Genomic DNA, 18308 nt, shown 5'->3' with positions numbered 1-18308 from the left:
TGTGGTTAGGCAGGTGATGCAAAAGCAGGTAAGACTTTTTTTGAATCAAATAAAAAAGAGAAATGCGCTCGTAAAAGAAGAAAGAAATCTGAAAGGTTCAAAGCGAGTCAGAACAAAGCAAAATGAAGGCGTGAAAGGGAGAAAGCGGGAAAGAGAGAGAGTGGGTGAGACAGATTAAAGACACGGCAGAGGAAAACGTGTGCGAAAAGAGAGATTAAAAAGGACAAAGAGAGAGATTACGAGAGATGGAGAGAGTCAGCCAGAGGTACCTACTTGGGTGTCTGATTTCGTAGCTGAGTGCCAGCATCTTTGCCAACTCTGAAAGGTGAAGAGACAACTTATTCATTTCATGCGGCCGTGGGCACAAATAAGCAACTAAAAAACATACAATTTGTACGCAGATGTCATTTTATCTTGATGATGCGATTCGGGCACCAAGTTTGGAGTTGGAGAAGTGAGTACTGTAATTGTGTTTAATAGATCGAGACAGATAAATGCACACTTGCGAAGCTGTAGTGGGGACAATACATTATGGCTCAGCAGTCTTTCAAGCCTAGAACTGGACCCAAAGGTCCACTTTGAAACTGCATTAAGAGTAAGTACATTAAATGATCGGAGTCTTCCCAAGTACCTGTGATATAAGTGAAATATATGAAACCTTGTGTGCTAGGAGTTTGGACATTATTGTAAGTAAGGCTGAAAAACTGAGGGCCAAATGGGAAGCAATCTGTGTAATGCGCACTGAATAACATATTATAGCCTGGCAGCGAAGTGTTGCAATAGCGGGAAAAATATTGTGAAACTTTCTGACAGAAAACCCTTTGCCACAAAGACGTGCTTTTAAAACATACACACTGCCCCAAGCAGGGAGAAATGTTGTGAGCAACTGCTCTGCTAGCATTCATCAGATGTGTAATGAAATTGTTTGTTGCCTGCATGCCCGTGTGATCGTTTTTAGTCACCGTCTCGTCGCTTTCATCTTTATTTCATCCCACACAGTGCCCGCCTCAGTTCTTCGACACATACTTTCCTTTTATATTTTGCTTTTGATACTTAACAGCTGTTCAAATTTTCATGATCAAGGCATAAAAGGTATTTGCATGCAGAACTTTAACAGATGAAGGAAACACATATTCAGTGTTATTTAATGTAATATAAAAGATGTAAAGATAATTATGGTAACAATTCATGTCAAAGTATGCCGACAGGAATGAATGATCTGTCAGCCTAGGGCGTAAATAACACAAATGCATGTAGATAGAAGTCAGAACTGAGTTTCCGTACATTTTGAAAGAGTTTGGCTGGCACCAGAGCCACTCTTACACAGCAAGAGGCGGCGTCATACCTTCAGCAGTGATTGTATGGCTGGATGAGACTCCCTCTGTGTTGGTGACAGAAACAGAGTACGTCCCAAAGTCTTCTTTGTCTGCACTCGTAAAGATCATCTTAGAACTAGGATGCAGACACAGACAGACAGATACGGGGACGATGCACATTTAAGATCTCGAAATGCATTTTTTATGCTATCCAGCTGTTTGTGTTTGTGTATCATGTGTACGCATAAATACTGTATTTGTGTGACTGCGTCTGTGTGTGTGTTCTTACGTGCTGCCTTCAGTCTTAATCACAACGCCCTTGGAGAAATCGGTGATTTCTTTATAGTCTTTCTTCCAGATGAAGTGAGAGCCCTCGTTTATTTGGCAGGACTCGAATGACAGAACAATGTCGCCTGACTTCTCATCCACGGCACAGGACACCTCCTGAGAACCTTGAATACACAAAGAGACGAGAGGAGTTAAAATTTTTAAACTGCACACATTTCAGTCTCCAAAAAACACAGAAGGAATATAGTCCATAGACTTTTATATTTCAGTGGGATTTTATCATATTTGTCGCTCCATTCCCCACTTTGATCTTGCCTCCAGCTCTTTGAAAAAGAGTGCATCATTCCAGCTTGGCAAAGCCATGTGTTCACTATGTTGTGTGTTTTCAAAGACAAACTTGACGATGCCAGATGGAAAATGGTCAAGATGACACACATTTGGAAACAATCCTGCTGTCTATGAATAAACGTTACCTGCCGCAGCCTTGGCAGTCACAGGGTCAGAGGCCATTGAGGCCATACCCACTCCTGAAGCGTTGGCCGCACGCACTCTGAACAAGTAGCTAGTGCCCATCTCCAGATCTGTTACCTATGAAGCAAGGAGACAACCTAGTGTTAGTGAAGGGATGATACACTGGTGTTAATCATAAATTAGGGCAAATTTGCTAGATAAAGTGACTGTCAGATTAACTTTGCTGCAATGTGTTTTTCCACAACATCAGAAACTGTTCCAGATGGTCCAGTTTCTGAGAAAAGTTATGAGACAGTGACAGCAGCAGTAAATTCTGAGATCCAGCAGCTTCTGCAGCTGATAAATGCAGGATGTATTGCCATATACCAGCATCCAGACCAATTATTTTATTTTAGATTTTTGGTGACAAATTCATTAATCAAATTTAATCACTCATAATTAAACTGTACTGTTTTGCAACCCATGTTTTATTAGGCCACTAAATATTAATGGCATTACAGAGTAATCAAAACCATATAATGTTGATTTGTTGACTGACCAAATGAGATTAATCATGTAAAAGCTACTTTTCATTGTAAAATCAAGCACATCCATTTAGCTTCTTATCTTTTTTTTGTACTATTTAACCCGGTAACTGTTTCCTTTATCCACTAGGTGTCAGCATTGCACAGTTTAAGTGTATCACTGCACTGTACAGAAGGATGAATACCTCACAAGAGTAATGTATGTGTCATTTGAAAATTATAGCAAACAGGTGCCAGCATCCTGTTTCTCCACAAAAATATTTTGGCTGACCAACAGGACAAAACCTAAAAATATGAAGTGTACTGTCATGAAAGACAAAAAGAAATCGTAAGTCAGGAAGTTGGAACCAGAGAACTGTTGGCTTTGTTTGCTCAAAAAATCAAAACTGTGGAATAGATTGATTATCATTTAATCCACGATCAACTAATTTGTGATTTTTATGTCAAACTGCAGTGTATCCAGGTAATAAATGGAAGGATTTCAGAGAAATAATCATACTGAAACATAAACCATGTTAAAGATGCTCTCACCTTGTGGAAGCGGTGACTGACAGCTGTTTGATTGGCCGTGGTCCACTCAGAAGTGCCCTTCTTAGCGTACTCAACATGATAGCCTGTGATTGGTCCAGAACCATGGTAGACAGGCTTCTGCCACTCAACCACCACTGAGTTATCTCTCACTTCAGTGAAGGTCAGATTAAAGGCAGGGCCTAAAGGACACACATAGCAAGGGAGACACTTTTGTACATGTGTGGACATTTCAATGACGACATTAACTCTCGTCCTGCTGATTATTATCGAGGTATTTTGGTTTCATGTTTCGTGTGTCATGAATTAGTCAGAGGATGACGTTTACTAACCAGGCTCCGGCATGGTCCAGGCCTCACAGGTGAAGTCAGCTGAATGTTTGGAGGCTGGTCCGAGGCCAGCCAGATTGGCTGCATACGCCTGGAACTGATAGACTGCTCCCTCTGTCAAGCCCTCCACCTGTCAGTGAAATGTTATCATGGTTACTAATATGCCACACACAAACGGATAAATAACACTGACTGACCCAGATATTTTCCTTAGAATGTGGAAAACCAAATCAAACCATTTTTAAAACAAAGATACCTGACTTAAGTGCTTGTATTCAATTAATATGTTAAAAAATAAGGAAATAAGGTAACAACAGACATTATTGTACCTTATAAAGTCTTTCAGAGATTGGTGGGATGTGAATCTCCCTCCACATGGTTGCTCCGCTGCGTCTTTTGTCCACATAGTACTCCTTGATCTTTGATCCTCCAGAGTGAAGAGGTTTCTTCCAGTTCAGAACCATTGAATGTCCGTCACAGCTCAGCAACCCGATGTCGTAAGGAGCAGAGGGATGAGCTAAAAAGGCAGTGTTGAATTTTAAAATGTATAATAATACAACAATCATTTAAAATAGTCGTCACAGTCCGGCAGCGAGATTTTTAAAAGCTGATTATCATCATTATCATCGTCATCATTAATCAGAATGACCAAAAAATATAATATACTGACTGAGGGCAGCCTTGACAGTCAGAGGTGAGGACTCCTGGGATTCATCGCTAAGACCTATCTCATTGATAGCCTGGACACGGAACACGTAGGTTTCTCCTTTGGTCAGACCGCTAACCACAAACCTGCAGAAACAAACCGACACACAGTAATCAGTCAGTAATCAAAGAATCAAACAAAGAAACATTTCTGCACAATACAGTCGGTCGTTGATGGGTTGAAAACATACTTGGTGTTCTTGCGAGGTTTGTGATTGGCCGATTCCCAGTCCTTGGACCCTTTCACACACTGATCAATGTAGTAGCCAATCAGATTGTTTGGTTCCTTTGGTGGAGCCCACTGGATGAGGACAGAGGTGTCTGTTTCCCTGGTGGCAATCACCTGACCGGGTGCAGATGGCACACCTGAAGACATTTCACAGACAATCATAGACACAGCGGCAGCGTCAGTGTAGATTCATTCCACTGGTGTAGAAAATAGATGTGCGTTACACTGTGAAGACATAAAAAGACCTTTGAGTTGCAGAGTCTCAATAGTTGCACTTGGCTCTGATGGCTCACTGTTTCCATGGATATTGGCAGACAAAACTCTGAACTGATAGTGTTTGCCCTCTGCCAGGTCAAAGACAGCATAACGGGGAGACCGAATGGGGACCTGAGTGTTAACACGCTGCCACGCACCACTTTCTACCAGGCACTGTGGGGCGAGAGAGAGAGAGAGAGAGAGAGAGAGAGAGAGAGAGAGAGAGAGAGAGAGAGCATTGTATCCTGAATGGTGATGAGAAGTTTGCTTGATATCAGTCTCTCAGCTTTATTAACAATTAAATTCAGTCAGCTTTGGGCTTGTTCCAGCATATAACACGTAAGTTGATTTTAGAAAAGAAAGTCAGATTGTTGGACCAAATATAGTGTAGCATAGCATTACATCTTGGAGGAAAATGTTGTACTTTTTACTCCACTACACTTATTTGATACATTTAGGGGGAAAAAAATCTGAAAAATACTGAATACAGGATCCAATAATTAGCCAGTTTGACATGAGTCGACAATAATCAGTGAATCCATAGTATACAGTACATACAAACATGTAAATACATGTATAATTTACTTCTACGTACTACATTTGAAATCAGATACTTTAAGGTTTTTACTCAACTACTGATGACTGAATATTTAAACACAATATCTTAACTTTTACTGAAGTATGACTTTCGGATAATAAAACACTGAAGAACATGCATTCTTACACTGATAAGGTATACGTTCAAGTAGTATATACAGTGTAGTACACAAAACAGCACTGGTAAAAGTACAAAATTGTTTGTTACCTTTTCTATGAAGTACCACATGGGAGCCTTGCTGGAATATGCTGGGGCTTTCCAGCTCAGAACAACATATGTCCTGTCTATTTCTGAGACACTGATTCCTGATGGAGAACCCGGAGGTTTTCCTTCAGCTGCACAGAAACACACACACACATACATGATTAAGTATATATTAACACTTGCACTGCGAGACATCTACCATTGTCCTCTGGCTTTACATTAATTCACCGGAAGGACATCGTAGAAGGATATTGAAATGTTTTCATTTTAGAAAACTCTCACCTTCCACTTCGTCATGGTAAGACACAATGTTTAGTTTTCCTCCAAGTTTTTTGGCTGCAGGAAGAAAAAAACAACATGATCACCAATCTGCTTTATGTTGAGGTAACGGGACTTTATCTATCGCTCGCTTGGAAAAATTGTTTGAAATGCATCAAACAGCACATTGGGATGCAAATCTTACTGTTCATCACATTATCTAATCAATTCATGTGGAATTTTGATCAATGGTGACAGGAGGACAAGTCATTTTATTAAATGCACTGACCAAGAAAAGGCATCATTCAAGCATGAATTTTAGTCCAATATGCATTTTTTTTAACTTCCTCTATATCTCAATGATTTGACCTAAACTGTATGAAACCAAACAAATTATTTATTTAGATTCCATCTGTAACATACCAAAACAGCAGCAACATTTGGTACGTCAGAGAACACATTTCCTCAAGTCTTCAAATGGTGTAATATAAAAGGCAGAGATGACATTTCTCTGTACTAATCCAGTTAAACCCACCATGGAGCTTCTCAAACTCAGTGGGGTCCAGCGCAGCGATAGGATCAGACATGCGGGATGGTTTGCTGATTCCGTGCGAGTTGACTGCTCTGACTCTGAAGTAGTAGGAGTGTCCTTCAAACAGCCCAGACACTGGGTATTTACAGATTTTAATGGGGTGATCATTGCATTGGGCCCAGTTTTCAGTTCCAACCTCACATCTACAAAATGAACAGCAAAAGAGACAGGAAGTGGTGTTAGGAAAGTTACATTTTATATACACAGGTTCAGATTAACAAAATATAGATTATCTTGACGGGTATCATGTTGTTAAAGCCTCTGCCTAAATCAGAACCATATACAAGAAGCCACCATCATTATGTCATCGCAAGTTGTTACAACAAATTTTATTATTGACGAGAGTAAAGTTCTGATGTAGTGGAGGTTCAATTTGCAGAGGACATTTTTACAAGGCCGGGACATAAAAGTTGGTGCAACTCGATTACAGCAATTAATCTACCTGACAGCACAAGAATAATGGAGGAACACGGGCAGTAATACAGATGAAATTATTATAGTAATCAATTTTGGGCTGTGTATTAGAATAGAGTGGATTGTCCATTGTAAAAGTAACAGGTGCATCAATTAAAGTTAGCTTCACAGTGATCATCTTTGTCTATTATGGTGCTCTGCAAAAGTGTAAGAGTTAGCTGCATTAAAAAAATATAGACACAGTGATTGCTTGCAAAAGATACTTGGTTTACACTCTAAGAGTATTTAAGGTTGTGTTGTACAGAAGGGGTCAATAATAAAATGAATGGAGTATAGTACACTAACAAGTACATTAAAATATTTCAGTATAAAGTCAAAGGAAGGACTCCCTGTGCCTAAAAGACAAAAAACCCCAAACCAAACAAACTCTATGTGATGACTTACAGTTTGTTTTTATGTTGGTCAGTTTAGTTATTTATGGTGTTTATATCAGTAACTCCTACTTGTCCACAAAGTATCCCAGGATTGGTCCTTCTGTGGTGGTATTTGGGGGCTTCCATGACACAATGACATAGTCTCTATTGGCATCGTGGATCTTGATGTCCATAGGAGCACCAGGTGCCTTGACGACTGGGGGAGGACCATCTACACAGGAAGTGACACAGTGACATGTTAAAAAATGCAAGTAATAATTAAATAACCATAGTATCAGAGTCCTTGTCTTAAGATTTATGGAATTTACAATGCCTTTCTTTAAGGGCCGTTTTCTCAATATGTGTTTTTTTCTCGTACTCTGAGAAATCTCAATTTCATTAGCACTTACATACAGTACACCAAACTTTCCAGTCTCATTCCTTCCTATAGTCTGAGGGACTGTCTAATGATCCAGCACGTCACCTGCGACAGAAACAAAAGCACTGTGTTCTGCGGTGCCTCCTTTAGTGACCATGCGTAGTGTGTAGAGGCCTTCATCGTCTTTGAAGAGGTTGGGAATAGTCAAGGTGGAGACTCCTCTGCCAGTCTCAATCTTCACCCATTTAGACTCAAACAGGCGCTCGTCTGGAAGAGAGACAGGATCCTGAATTCATTCAATTCCCTGCATAATCCCTACAAACCTCCACTGTAAACTGCTGAAGCAATATATTTCTATAAATTATACATGATTTGATTTGCTTTTATACCACGTGGCACCTTTATGTAATGTCTACATACTGTACACACACTCAGCAAATTAAACTACTCATGAACTGGGGTCATATCGCTAGAGTCTATGTAGCTACTTTCTCTATAAGTAATTAGTAATAAAAATAGTGTCCGTAACATGTTCCCATTTTTCCACTACTGTGCCTCTGGCTGCATGTAGACTAGATTGGGTCTGGTAGTCGCCACGGCAGGGAGTATTTATTACCAGCAATTACAGTGTAATTACTTAGTCATAAAATGCTACTTTATAACAATTACCATCTCTGTACCACTGTGCCTCAGGCTGCAGGTTGGCCAGGTTGGGTTCCAGGTTCATGGTAGCAGTCAGACTGGCAGATCCTCCCTCTGAAGAAAACACCGGCCCAAACTTCTCCAGAAAAGTGATGATGATTTTAGTGTAATGGATCTTGGGAAGCATAGCAGCTGAGAGAATGGAGAAAAGGAAGAATGAATGAGAGGGAGATGGGAATACGAGAAAAAAGAGACCTGTTATATCCTGGCAGTGGTACTGATAGTGTAGTTTCTGGACATATTTATGATGCTCACCTGTGAAAGGCAACCATGCATAAGGACAGGACTCATCCTCCATCCTGAACCCTACATGATTAAAAAAAAAACATACCAAAAGATAACCATTATTAGCAGCAGGCATTTGTGAAAAAATAACCGCTTAGAAAGTAAGAGACCAACACACACGAAAGTGCCTCAGCTAAATTTAATGACAAAGTTATTTTGTGAAAATCCAGTTATTGTTACCTGAACAGCGATAACTATAATTTTTCAAGACTTATAGATTCCACAGATCTATAAAAACTATACTACAACATACTAGACAATCGGATATAGGGACTTACTCTTGACCACAATGGAGGCCTGACAAGACACCTGTCCATGGTTGTTACCAGCCACAACAGTGTACTGGGCGGTATCATCAGTCGTGCATCTATAAAAACACAATAAAACACAAGTTAAGCATTCCTTTAATCACATACTCACATACTATTATTGTATAAACCAAAAGATTTCTTAAAACAGCCTTCGGATGTGTAAATAAAACCACAAAGTGGGGTTTTTATCTTAGCGAGTTTCTTCCTCACCCTGATATCAAGCCTTGGATGTTTGTGTGAGTCTTTAGTTATGTTTACAGACACCTATAAAACATGGGAAATGTCTACATACCAGACGCACCGTGTGTCCACAAAGATCTGCTCCGCTGAAGTAATCTTTACAAGGTGTATGAAACTAATGCACCAAATAAGCAATAATTTCCCACATGATTGCATCTTGCTGCGAGAGAAAATCAGCGGCCTGATAAGACAGATTAAGTAATGCTCTGACTTGGCTTTAGACATAATACTTTGAGAGAGTGCTTTAAAGTTGTAATATACACTTTGTGAATAGATTACAGTAATTTTCTTTCAGAACTGGTTAAATTTCACAGAAAATATTATTTTACAACCAAATCTGTTGCAGTAAAATACGTGGCGTGATCAAGTTGCAGGATGCAACATGATGCATCGCCTTCTGTTTCTCTTGTGATTGTCAGGCTTCCTCTAAATTATATATCCATGAGATGTTGCTGCTTTTGTTCCCACTAGAGCCATACTGCCACAAATATTTGACAACCTGATAAGAAAGCACCAAGCAAACAAGTTGCAAAAGCTTCTGATCTAGACAAATCTGTTGTCAGATGGTGCGAGCCAAGAAAACTGCATTTACTGGCTAAGGTGCCTGTTAGAGAGATATCAAGAGAAATGCTTTGAGGCAGAAGAGGGCTTCATGACTTAAAGACTAACATCAACCTCTGAGTTTAACCTCTTACTTGTATCATTCACTCTTTATCCCTCAGTCTGTTCCTCTCTGTATCGCTCTCCCACCCTGATGCTCTTCTCACCAACTTTACAGAAACCTCAAATTACAGCAGTATCATCTAACATGGGAATTTCAGCCCATGCAGAGTGCGGGGAGTTGAGGGAGAGCAGCAAATGTTTTTTGGATCATAATAGCATTCAGTAAATCCTTCAAATGCACAGAATTGTTTGCACTGCTGCAAATGTGTGTGTGTGGGGGGTCTACATGAATACTGTGGTGTAAGGATCAAGGATTGAGAGGTTGGTAGGGATTCTGCATTTCGTCTGTCTGTCATGAGCCTGGCTTAAACTTATGACAGGCTGCTTGTAATTTGCAATTCAAAAGAGATTTCTCCTCTACGGTCTTCCAGCCTATTTTTAAAACTATCCCAAGCGCTTCATGGTAGCTGTCTTTTTGACCATTCTGCATGTTTTTTTTCACAGAAAACACACAACCTTCTATGTAAAGGGTAATCTATGTCAAGGTCTTGTGAGTTTAAGTTCACTCAGGAAGATGATGGGAGTATTACGGAGTAATGGCCGTTGGCTTATCTGTGTGTATGTAACAGACAGAAGGAGCTAAAGGTGACTGGATCCGAGCGGAGAGTGATGACTTAAAGAATCCTGGAGTATCACGTAGCACTGAGGTCAGCAGTCGAACAGCTGAGCTTCCTAAGACTGGAGGGAGAGGGCTAGATGCCCCCCTCCCCTCCCCACATATCTGTACTCAAACAGCCTCCCCACACAGTCAGTCAGCTGACTCTGACGTCATTACTACCTCTGTGAATCTGTGCGGTGATCCTGATGAGACTCTGGAGGCAGATTTTCTCATGGTTCAAGAGGTAGTCTTGGGATAGATGATTAGCCAGTCAGTGGCCCAAGTGGGCAAGAGTCATGAATCACACACCCAATAAATGGACAATTAATTATGTCCTTAAAGCCTAACGAACATATGAAATATACTTCTCAACATATTAGCCGCTTGGAAAACCTGTTTTACGTATTTAGACACCTACATTGTTTACATCAGCTTGTAGCCTTTTTATTCTCTTTTATTACTACTGTTTCATGTACCTCACGAGCTTCTGCATGCATAGCAAAAAGCAAGGTACAATTAGGGGTTACTCTAGTAATTTATTCTGACACTTAAAGTTGGGAAAATAAAAAAAAGATAACCTGACGTTGTGACGGATCGAGACCTAGAATTTGCATAATGGAGCTCAACAGCATCTCATTTGACATTTTTCTGCCTGTTTAACACCCTCATGTTTTAAACTCCATATCTGCATTTTATAATGCGGGTGGCATGTTAAATACTGTAGTTTGAACTTTACAAGGCTCCCTCCAGAAGACATAAGACGTGTTTTTTCAGAAGCAGGGTCGTTCTAAAACTGTAAAAAATACACTGACCTTTATGAGTAAATATGTGTTGTTGTGCGTTGTCCCTTTTAATATGAAAACCAGCTTATCGAGTAGTAAAACACACGCAATCATTGTAAAGTCTGTGTTCTCTGACTTGCCATACCTTGGGATCTCCAGAGAGTGGATTCCACCTTTAGATTCAACGACGTACTTTCCAGAGGACACATTCAGGATCACGTCATCTTTATACCTAAAACATATGAAAATTACAGCTCACAAGCATCAAGACTTTTGGAACCTTAATAAATGACATTGTTAGCAAAACATTAGTTTACACCGATACTAAAATCTGTTATCATGTTACTTTCATATCTAAAAGAAAGAAAAGAAGAGATGATAGGCCAATCTATCAAAAAAGTGTTAAACAGCCAGCTTTTGATTGATACATTTAATCAGTTTTAGTATTGGATTTCCATGATTTAGACCTCCCTTACCATTTTACAATGGGCATGGGGAAGCCATCAACAGTGCAGATGAGTTTGACAGGAGTATTTTCATACACGGTGTGGGATCTGACTCTTGCTAGGAACTTTGGTCCCCTGATCATCGGCCCCTCACGCACATACTTGTCCAGCATCTTCGCCTTCAACTAGGTAGAGAAACAGGAATGCCAATAAATATTTGAAAAATGAATAATATTCACTTCTCTCTCCCACACGTCTCTGTGTTACCTGATTGCCCTATTACTATAGCACATTATAACAATTGTCATGAACATTAACATTTCTAAAGGTCAACTGTAAATGACACACAACATGAAACACAATATTCATCCAACGTTTAGTCTGGATGGATAGACAAACGTCTGGATGGACAAACTTCACAGATTCTTACCATTTCCTCCACGTGCATGCGTGTTTTGTGCTCATATCTTTCCTCCATCACCTCAGAGCTAAAGACAAAAACTGAGTCAGTTCAGCGGCTTCAGGAAAACAAGGTTTTCAACAGGCCGAGAATTGAGTAAATTATATGTGATTTTGATTATAAATTACAATTATATGTATTATTAGATGTGATTTTGGAACATGTACCTGCTAGTATGTAGATACTGTAAGTGTGACATTAGCCTCATTTAAGGATGCTTTCAAGAAAAATAACATTTACAGTAAGTAGCAGTGTTTTGGAAACAACAAAAACTCTACAGTATGTGTGAAGACTGCAACAGGCTGTATGCAATTATCTGAAAACTCTCTGAAAAGATAAAAAATAAAGGTTATCTATCACGACCTTAGTTCTATGAGCAAAGGCAGAGGCCGCTAGCAAGCTCTGCAGGCCAGCTCATTTTTCTCTGCTGAGCAGCACGCTGAAATGTGACATCATCAGTAAAGGCAATCAGGACTGATCCACCAATCCCTCCTAGTACTTGCTGGAACATGGGCTGTTGTAAGTTTACAAGTTTAGAGGTAATTTCTGTGATTACTGTATTAGGATTACTACGAGCAGAACTTATTTAGTTGTACATTTTCTCACAGGTTTTTTCCTTCGGACAGGCATTAAAAACATAAGGAAGTACAGCCCCATGCTTTAATTAGAGTTGGGGCAGATCTGATATCAGTATCATGTTCCGATACTGACGCAATTCACTCAATCCGATATCTGATGTCACCGATCCACGTACAGATCCAGATTCTATAAGTTTGATGTTTTTATGAATTAGAAATATGTAATAATGCAATTTTACGCTAATAGCCAAAAGAATTGTAGCAAAATGTAATTAATGTATTATCAATAAAACAGTGATACAAATATAACCAGTTTCCACCTTTTTTGTCTCCCAGAAATCTATTAGTTGGACACACAGGCAGAGCTCGCACTTGATCATGAACTACCTATACTGTTACATGATATTGTCTGCAGCTGAGGCAACTAGTAACTCAGCATGTCCTTAGTTTAGAGATATTGCAGTCTTGAAACACAGAACAGCATCAGGCAGATAGCTAACTTGCAGTATCAAAGTCAGATCAGAACTGTGAAACGTGGATCTATCTATCTAAGTGGGCTCACATGGTTGACATTAGAGAGGCTTGAGCACTGCAAAGACAGGCTGCTGTACAACGCTGCATTGCAGGATTTCACCTTACTGTTCTACATCTGTGTTTCAGACATGGTCGTCTTTGCCCTCTGGAAGATTTGCACTACAGAGGGCATTGTTGTGTCTGAGTCAATTGTTGTGTCCATTTTTGTCAGGAACCATCATGACTAACAATGATTAATCACAACATTCGCCCTGTTTTTAATTGCCATACACAATATCTTTGCATAAAATCCTTGAGCCAAATTCCATATTCAGCAGACTCTATGCCACTAAAGGTCCAACCCATGAGAGGCTGCCTCAGAACTGGCAACAGGCCTGTGGCCTGAGTGCCGAAGATTGCCAGCAGCAGAGACACAGCCGGCACTGGAAAGCTCTGAGTCTTTCATCACTGCAGTCCAGAAAGCCATCAGGCCTGAATTGTTCCACCCCTGCCACTGGAAAATTGAGGGGAGTGTCCTGCCGTCCAGAGAGTTGGAGCAATCCTGAAAATCTGGCAGTGACAGACGAAGCAGTTGGTGTAGGGACCACTGTGATGACACTGAGGCAGGAGGGGGCTGGGTTGCATATTAAGGGATGATGATGAGACCATCCTTGACCAATAACTGTCTTGGGACGACCATTTACAAAGCCTGTGGGATCTGTGGGTAATTGGTGAAATAAGTAAGGTGCACATTTCAGTGTGCTGCTCTTTAGATTCTCTAGAGTGGGTAAACCTGTGGAAAAGCCTGGAGTTGTTTTGTAGTACACTGAGCCATGATAATTTTGAGCACACGATTGGCAAATCAGTCAGTTTGTGGAGGGTAATTACACAAAGACAAGCTTCATACTTACTTGAGGTTGAAATAGAAAAGAAGGAAATTGTTCAGGTAAATAAGCTCTATATGAGTAGAAACACTACCACTACATGAGTAAAAATAAGTCAACACCTTGTTAAAATGGTGCGCTGGTTAGCAGCTTATTAGCAAAAAAAAAGAGAGAGGCGAGACAAAATAAGCAGCAGCAAGAATAAGGTTTTTAAATGGTGATTAAAGACATGAAACACAGCAGCAAGAATACCTGTTGGTACTCCTCATAATTCACACACACATAAACAAACACACACATAAACACTCTATAACTGCTGTGAAATGTGACAGAAAATCTGTTAGCAAAGACATTTTGTACCAATGGTGTTAGACTATCTAGAATTGACGTCAGTCAGTTTGTTACAGTTAAAACGTAATCTTGATTCAATCAAAACCAAACATTTTCTATTTTTCCACATAATATATGTTCCCAGAGAGGGTTATGTTAAAATTAAGTTATTCGTCAAGAAAAATCTTGTGTTTTTTTGTGTTTTATCTTTGGAAAAAGGCAACAGTATCAGATTCTTGCTGCTCGGAGGTTTGGAAAGCTTCTCTTAAGCATCAGAAATATACCAAAATTGAAATGCAAATCCAGAGCAGTTTTTCTGAACCTGCTCACTGATGTGTGGTGTCAATTTGTGAGACCCCCATTAAAACTGTGCAGTTGACTCACTCGCACTTCTGTGCACAGCAGACAGGTTTCAGTGTTTTAACAGAGCACAATGGGGGCGAAAGAAAGTAGTAAGTTACTGTGTGCTGAAGTTGGATTTGGCTTGATAATGATTAATGTAAAGAATGCTTTGTTCAGCCCTGATATGGATTTTGAAGATGCTTGTGAAAACTATTTTCATGTTTAGCATAGGGTTAGTTTGGTCTTGGTGTAAGCTTGATGTTAAACAGGTTAGCCTTTCTATTCAAAACTAGTCTGGGTTTTTAATTTGTAGGTTTAGTGATGAAAAAGCTTACTACTGTTACAATACTATCATTAGGTTAATGCTTTAGTTCTAAGTACGTACGTTAGCATTAGCCTGTTACATGTATCATATACCTGCTGTATTCTTTAACCACATATCGGCTCTGTTTGTGGTGGTACTCGTGGTTGTAATCGCCACGTTTGATCCACGCTGACATGGTGACACTGTAGATACTGACCTGTTGGACCAGCAACACACACACATACATACACAGGCCGACATGGTAACAAAGTACAGCAGATCGTTGCTTACAAGTCAGACCAGCAACACAGTGACAACAACATACACAAACACTTGGGGCTACCAACACTAAAGGATTATCAAAGTGACCTTAGGAATTAGATGTCGTCTTCAGAGGAGCGTTTGGGGCTTTTAAAAACAAAGTTTTTCTCTTTAAAATGACTTGGTGCTTTGTTACAGTGTGCAGTAAGTATAGTGGGCTCTATATTTGTGTTGACAACCTCGCCCCCCATAAAAAAACAAAGCCCTACAGGAATTTGGACACATGGAAACATTGTCACGCGCCCAAATACACACACACACACAAACACAAACACAACAGTCGACTATAGGAATGACAAGGTGACACTATATTGATTTAAAGACACCAGCAACACAGACACGTGTACACATACATAAACAAAATGCATATGAACAGTGACTGAGAGTACAGCTGCACCACAGGCTGTCCATCAATTTGACGGCTCCAAATTCAGCACGAGCAGTTGTATTCAACATTGATGGACCGTTAATATTTTCCACTTTAAAGACAAGTGAATGAAAAAAATACTGAATTAATCATGAAAGAAAAAAATACAGCTCTTATCATAATCAGTTCCTATTATCCACATACCATAACCTGCACCAGCTACAAAACATGAGACATAACATGAATACAAGACTGATGATATTACCACTGGTACAAAAAAGAGAAAGAAAAAAGAAAGCCACTAAGGTATCATTGACAGTCAGGTTTCCTCAAATGTGTCATCAAAAACATTTAGCTCATAGCTATAATGAGTAAAGAAAACTGAACCACTCAGAACCTTAAAAAAGCTTTCGGTGGTGTTTCTAACCCATCAAAATGCATCTTCTTTGTGTCATAGATGTTAAATGCACAGACTTTAATTGCACCAAATACAGTCAAGTAAAGGGGCATCATCAGCATGTTTAAATCTCAGAGAAGAGAGTTTATAAACTGGTCTGTGTCCATAATTTAACAGCAACGCGTTTATTAAATACAAAAATTCGAAGTGTTTTATTTTATGTTAATGATGGCCTTCACTTTTCAAATTATTTTTAGCTGTGTGTCTGACATAAATACATTTTACAGTTCACACACCGAAGCAAGAGCGTAACTTTGTCTTGCATCATGCACAGCGGCGTTGAAACATAATTGCCTTATATCACCCAAGTCTTCAGAGACCAGAAATAAGGTCAGGTGCAACATAAGACGACTCTGTCTACCCATCCTCAAAAGACATTGCCGTTTCCATGTCTCTGAATCACTAATCCCAGCGTCAGGGTCACCCAACTCACATGTAATGCCCCAAAACTGCCATTCGATTGATGACATAATCCCTTGACCTCTTACCCAAGACCCCTAAAGTCAATAATGTTGAATTCCATGTCGTAAAACAGAAAAGCCCCAAAAATATTAATCCTTCACAGGAAATGTTCTGTTGTTCACACACTTCACCTTACTCAGGGATCAGTCAACAAGCCTTTCCAACAGTGCCACAAATAGGGCTGCAGCTAATGATTATTTTCATTGTCGATTCCTTTGTTGATTATTTTCGATTAATCGACAAGCTGTGCGGTCTATAAAATGTCAGAAAATGGTGATAAAGTGTTTCCCAAAGCCCAAAATGGCTTCCTTAAATGGCTTGTCCACAACCCAAAGATATTTAGTTTACTGCCAGAGAGGAGTAAAGTACAAACCTGCCAGAAAATATTCACATTTAAGCAAAACTAGTTATTTGATTATCAAAATAGTTGGCCATTAAAATAATAATAAACTAATTGATCAATTGTTGCAGCACTAGTCGCGGAGCTGTACCACCAAAAGCACTGATGTCCCAACTCTTCCTTGTGAGTAGGTACAGTTTATTTATAGAGCAGCTTCTAGCGCAAATATTGAGAAATCAAAGCAACAGACATTTCAAGCCATTCCTCAGAAAACAAGCATTAACTCAACTGCCCTCAGGCAAATGGTCGTTGCAGACAGGTCATATTCTAGTCCCATCAGTCCTACAGCCCAGTGGCCAATACTGTAACAGCACAAATGCCTGCCAAGTGACATCTGAGCCTCTCTGTCTGTAACAGTAGACCTCTAAAAACTCTCAGCCATAACCGTACAAAGCTCTGAAATTTTGCAGCTTGATCATAAACAGTTGCCATTGAGATAAAAACACTTGCTGTGTTAACTAGTGAGAAAGCCAATACAACAGATTAATAATGGCTCATTTGCATTGTACATTTGTTCACTTAAAATTCAGTCAACACATTATGAGTCCCAGAACTGCACACCAGCAATTTGTCCAGCAACAGTCCCGACCAAATTTGACTGTCCAGCGGGAGTCCATTTAACCAATTAGAGTCTTACGATGATAAACACACAGAGCAACAGGCTGTCTATCAGTCGTGTCTCAAATGAGGCAATTACGCCCATTATCCTCCAGGCAATGGTAAACTCATTTATTTCAACTGAATTGCTGCACATCCTTCATAATTCAGACACCCTATCATTCATCACAGTTAAGTATTATCAGCTCTGGCTAAGGTGGCCCTGCCCTAATCTGCTCTCTGTATCTCCATCCCACTGATTCCACCTGCTACACTAGGGTTGAAAACAAAAGGAGATAGACAAGCTGAAGACACAGAGGGGATAGAACAGCAAAAGAATAAAATTGCAGTTTTTCTTACCCCTTGAGATATCCTTTGCAGCGACTTCGGTTGTCAGCCTGAATCCACAGGGAGTCAGCCTAGACCAAGTACCAGGCCAACAAAACCACCACACTTCTCAAACCGACCCCCACCTGCCTCTCCCTGAGGCCTTATAAGGAGAGAGAGCTGCCTATATATAACCATCATCCTTCAAGACCCGGGGCCACTACAACCAGGCAACTATTTGATTAACAGAGTTTGCCCATTACAGTTTTTAGGGAAAGCCATGTTAGCGCAGTTGCCGATTTCTGGCTTGTTATCTCAACAACTGGTGCAAACAACCAGTTATTCAAGTATACCAGCTGATGTAGACAATGCAGAC

The 18308-nt window shown here is 39.9% G+C and overlaps 1 protein-coding gene across 3 annotated transcripts in view; it reads right to left on the bottom strand.

The window, feature by feature from the left end:
- The window catches only part of myom2b (myomesin 2b), a 33062-nt gene extending 14978 nt beyond the window's left edge, over positions 1–18084 (bottom strand). The window contains exons 1-23 of one of the 3 annotated variants that reach the window (XM_084349024.1): positions 17966–18054; positions 15115–15218; positions 12021–12078; positions 11621–11775; positions 11290–11376; positions 8769–8857; positions 8461–8511; positions 8173–8337; positions 7609–7770; positions 7215–7356; positions 6241–6440; positions 5730–5783; positions 5451–5578; positions 4636–4819; positions 4353–4527; positions 4127–4248; positions 3786–3973; positions 3460–3586; positions 3131–3309; positions 2078–2192; positions 1606–1768; positions 1346–1452; positions 274–318 (exon numbers count right to left, since the gene is read on the bottom strand). In XM_084349024.1, coding sequence (XP_084205150.1) covers positions 274–318; positions 1346–1452; positions 1606–1768; positions 2078–2192; positions 3131–3309; positions 3460–3586; positions 3786–3973; positions 4127–4248; positions 4353–4527; positions 4636–4819; positions 5451–5578; positions 5730–5783; positions 6241–6440; positions 7215–7356; positions 7609–7770; positions 8173–8337; positions 8461–8511; positions 8769–8857; positions 11290–11376; positions 11621–11775; positions 12021–12078; positions 15115–15197 — 2779 coding nt within the window. In that variant the 5' untranslated portion in view covers positions 15198–15218; positions 17966–18054. Of the gene's footprint in view, positions 1–273; positions 319–1345; positions 1453–1605; positions 1769–2077; positions 2193–3130; positions 3310–3459; positions 3587–3785; positions 3974–4126; positions 4249–4352; positions 4528–4635; positions 4820–5450; positions 5579–5729; positions 5784–6240; positions 6441–7214; positions 7357–7608; positions 7771–8172; positions 8338–8460; positions 8512–8768; positions 8858–11289; positions 11377–11620; positions 11776–12020; positions 12079–15114; positions 15219–17965 lie in introns of all 3 variants that reach the window. The other 2 variants (XM_084349025.1, XM_084349026.1) reach the window with 2 other exon arrangements.
- Positions 18085–18308: the final 224 nt, after the last annotated feature.

The sequence above is a fragment of the Pagrus pagrus genome (genome assembly GCF_965226575.1).
Source record: "Pagrus pagrus genome assembly, chromosome: 1".
Taxonomy (NCBI): Eukaryota; Metazoa; Chordata; class Actinopteri; order Spariformes; family Sparidae; genus Pagrus; species Pagrus pagrus.
This window is presented reverse-complemented; position numbering and strand designations above follow the sequence as displayed.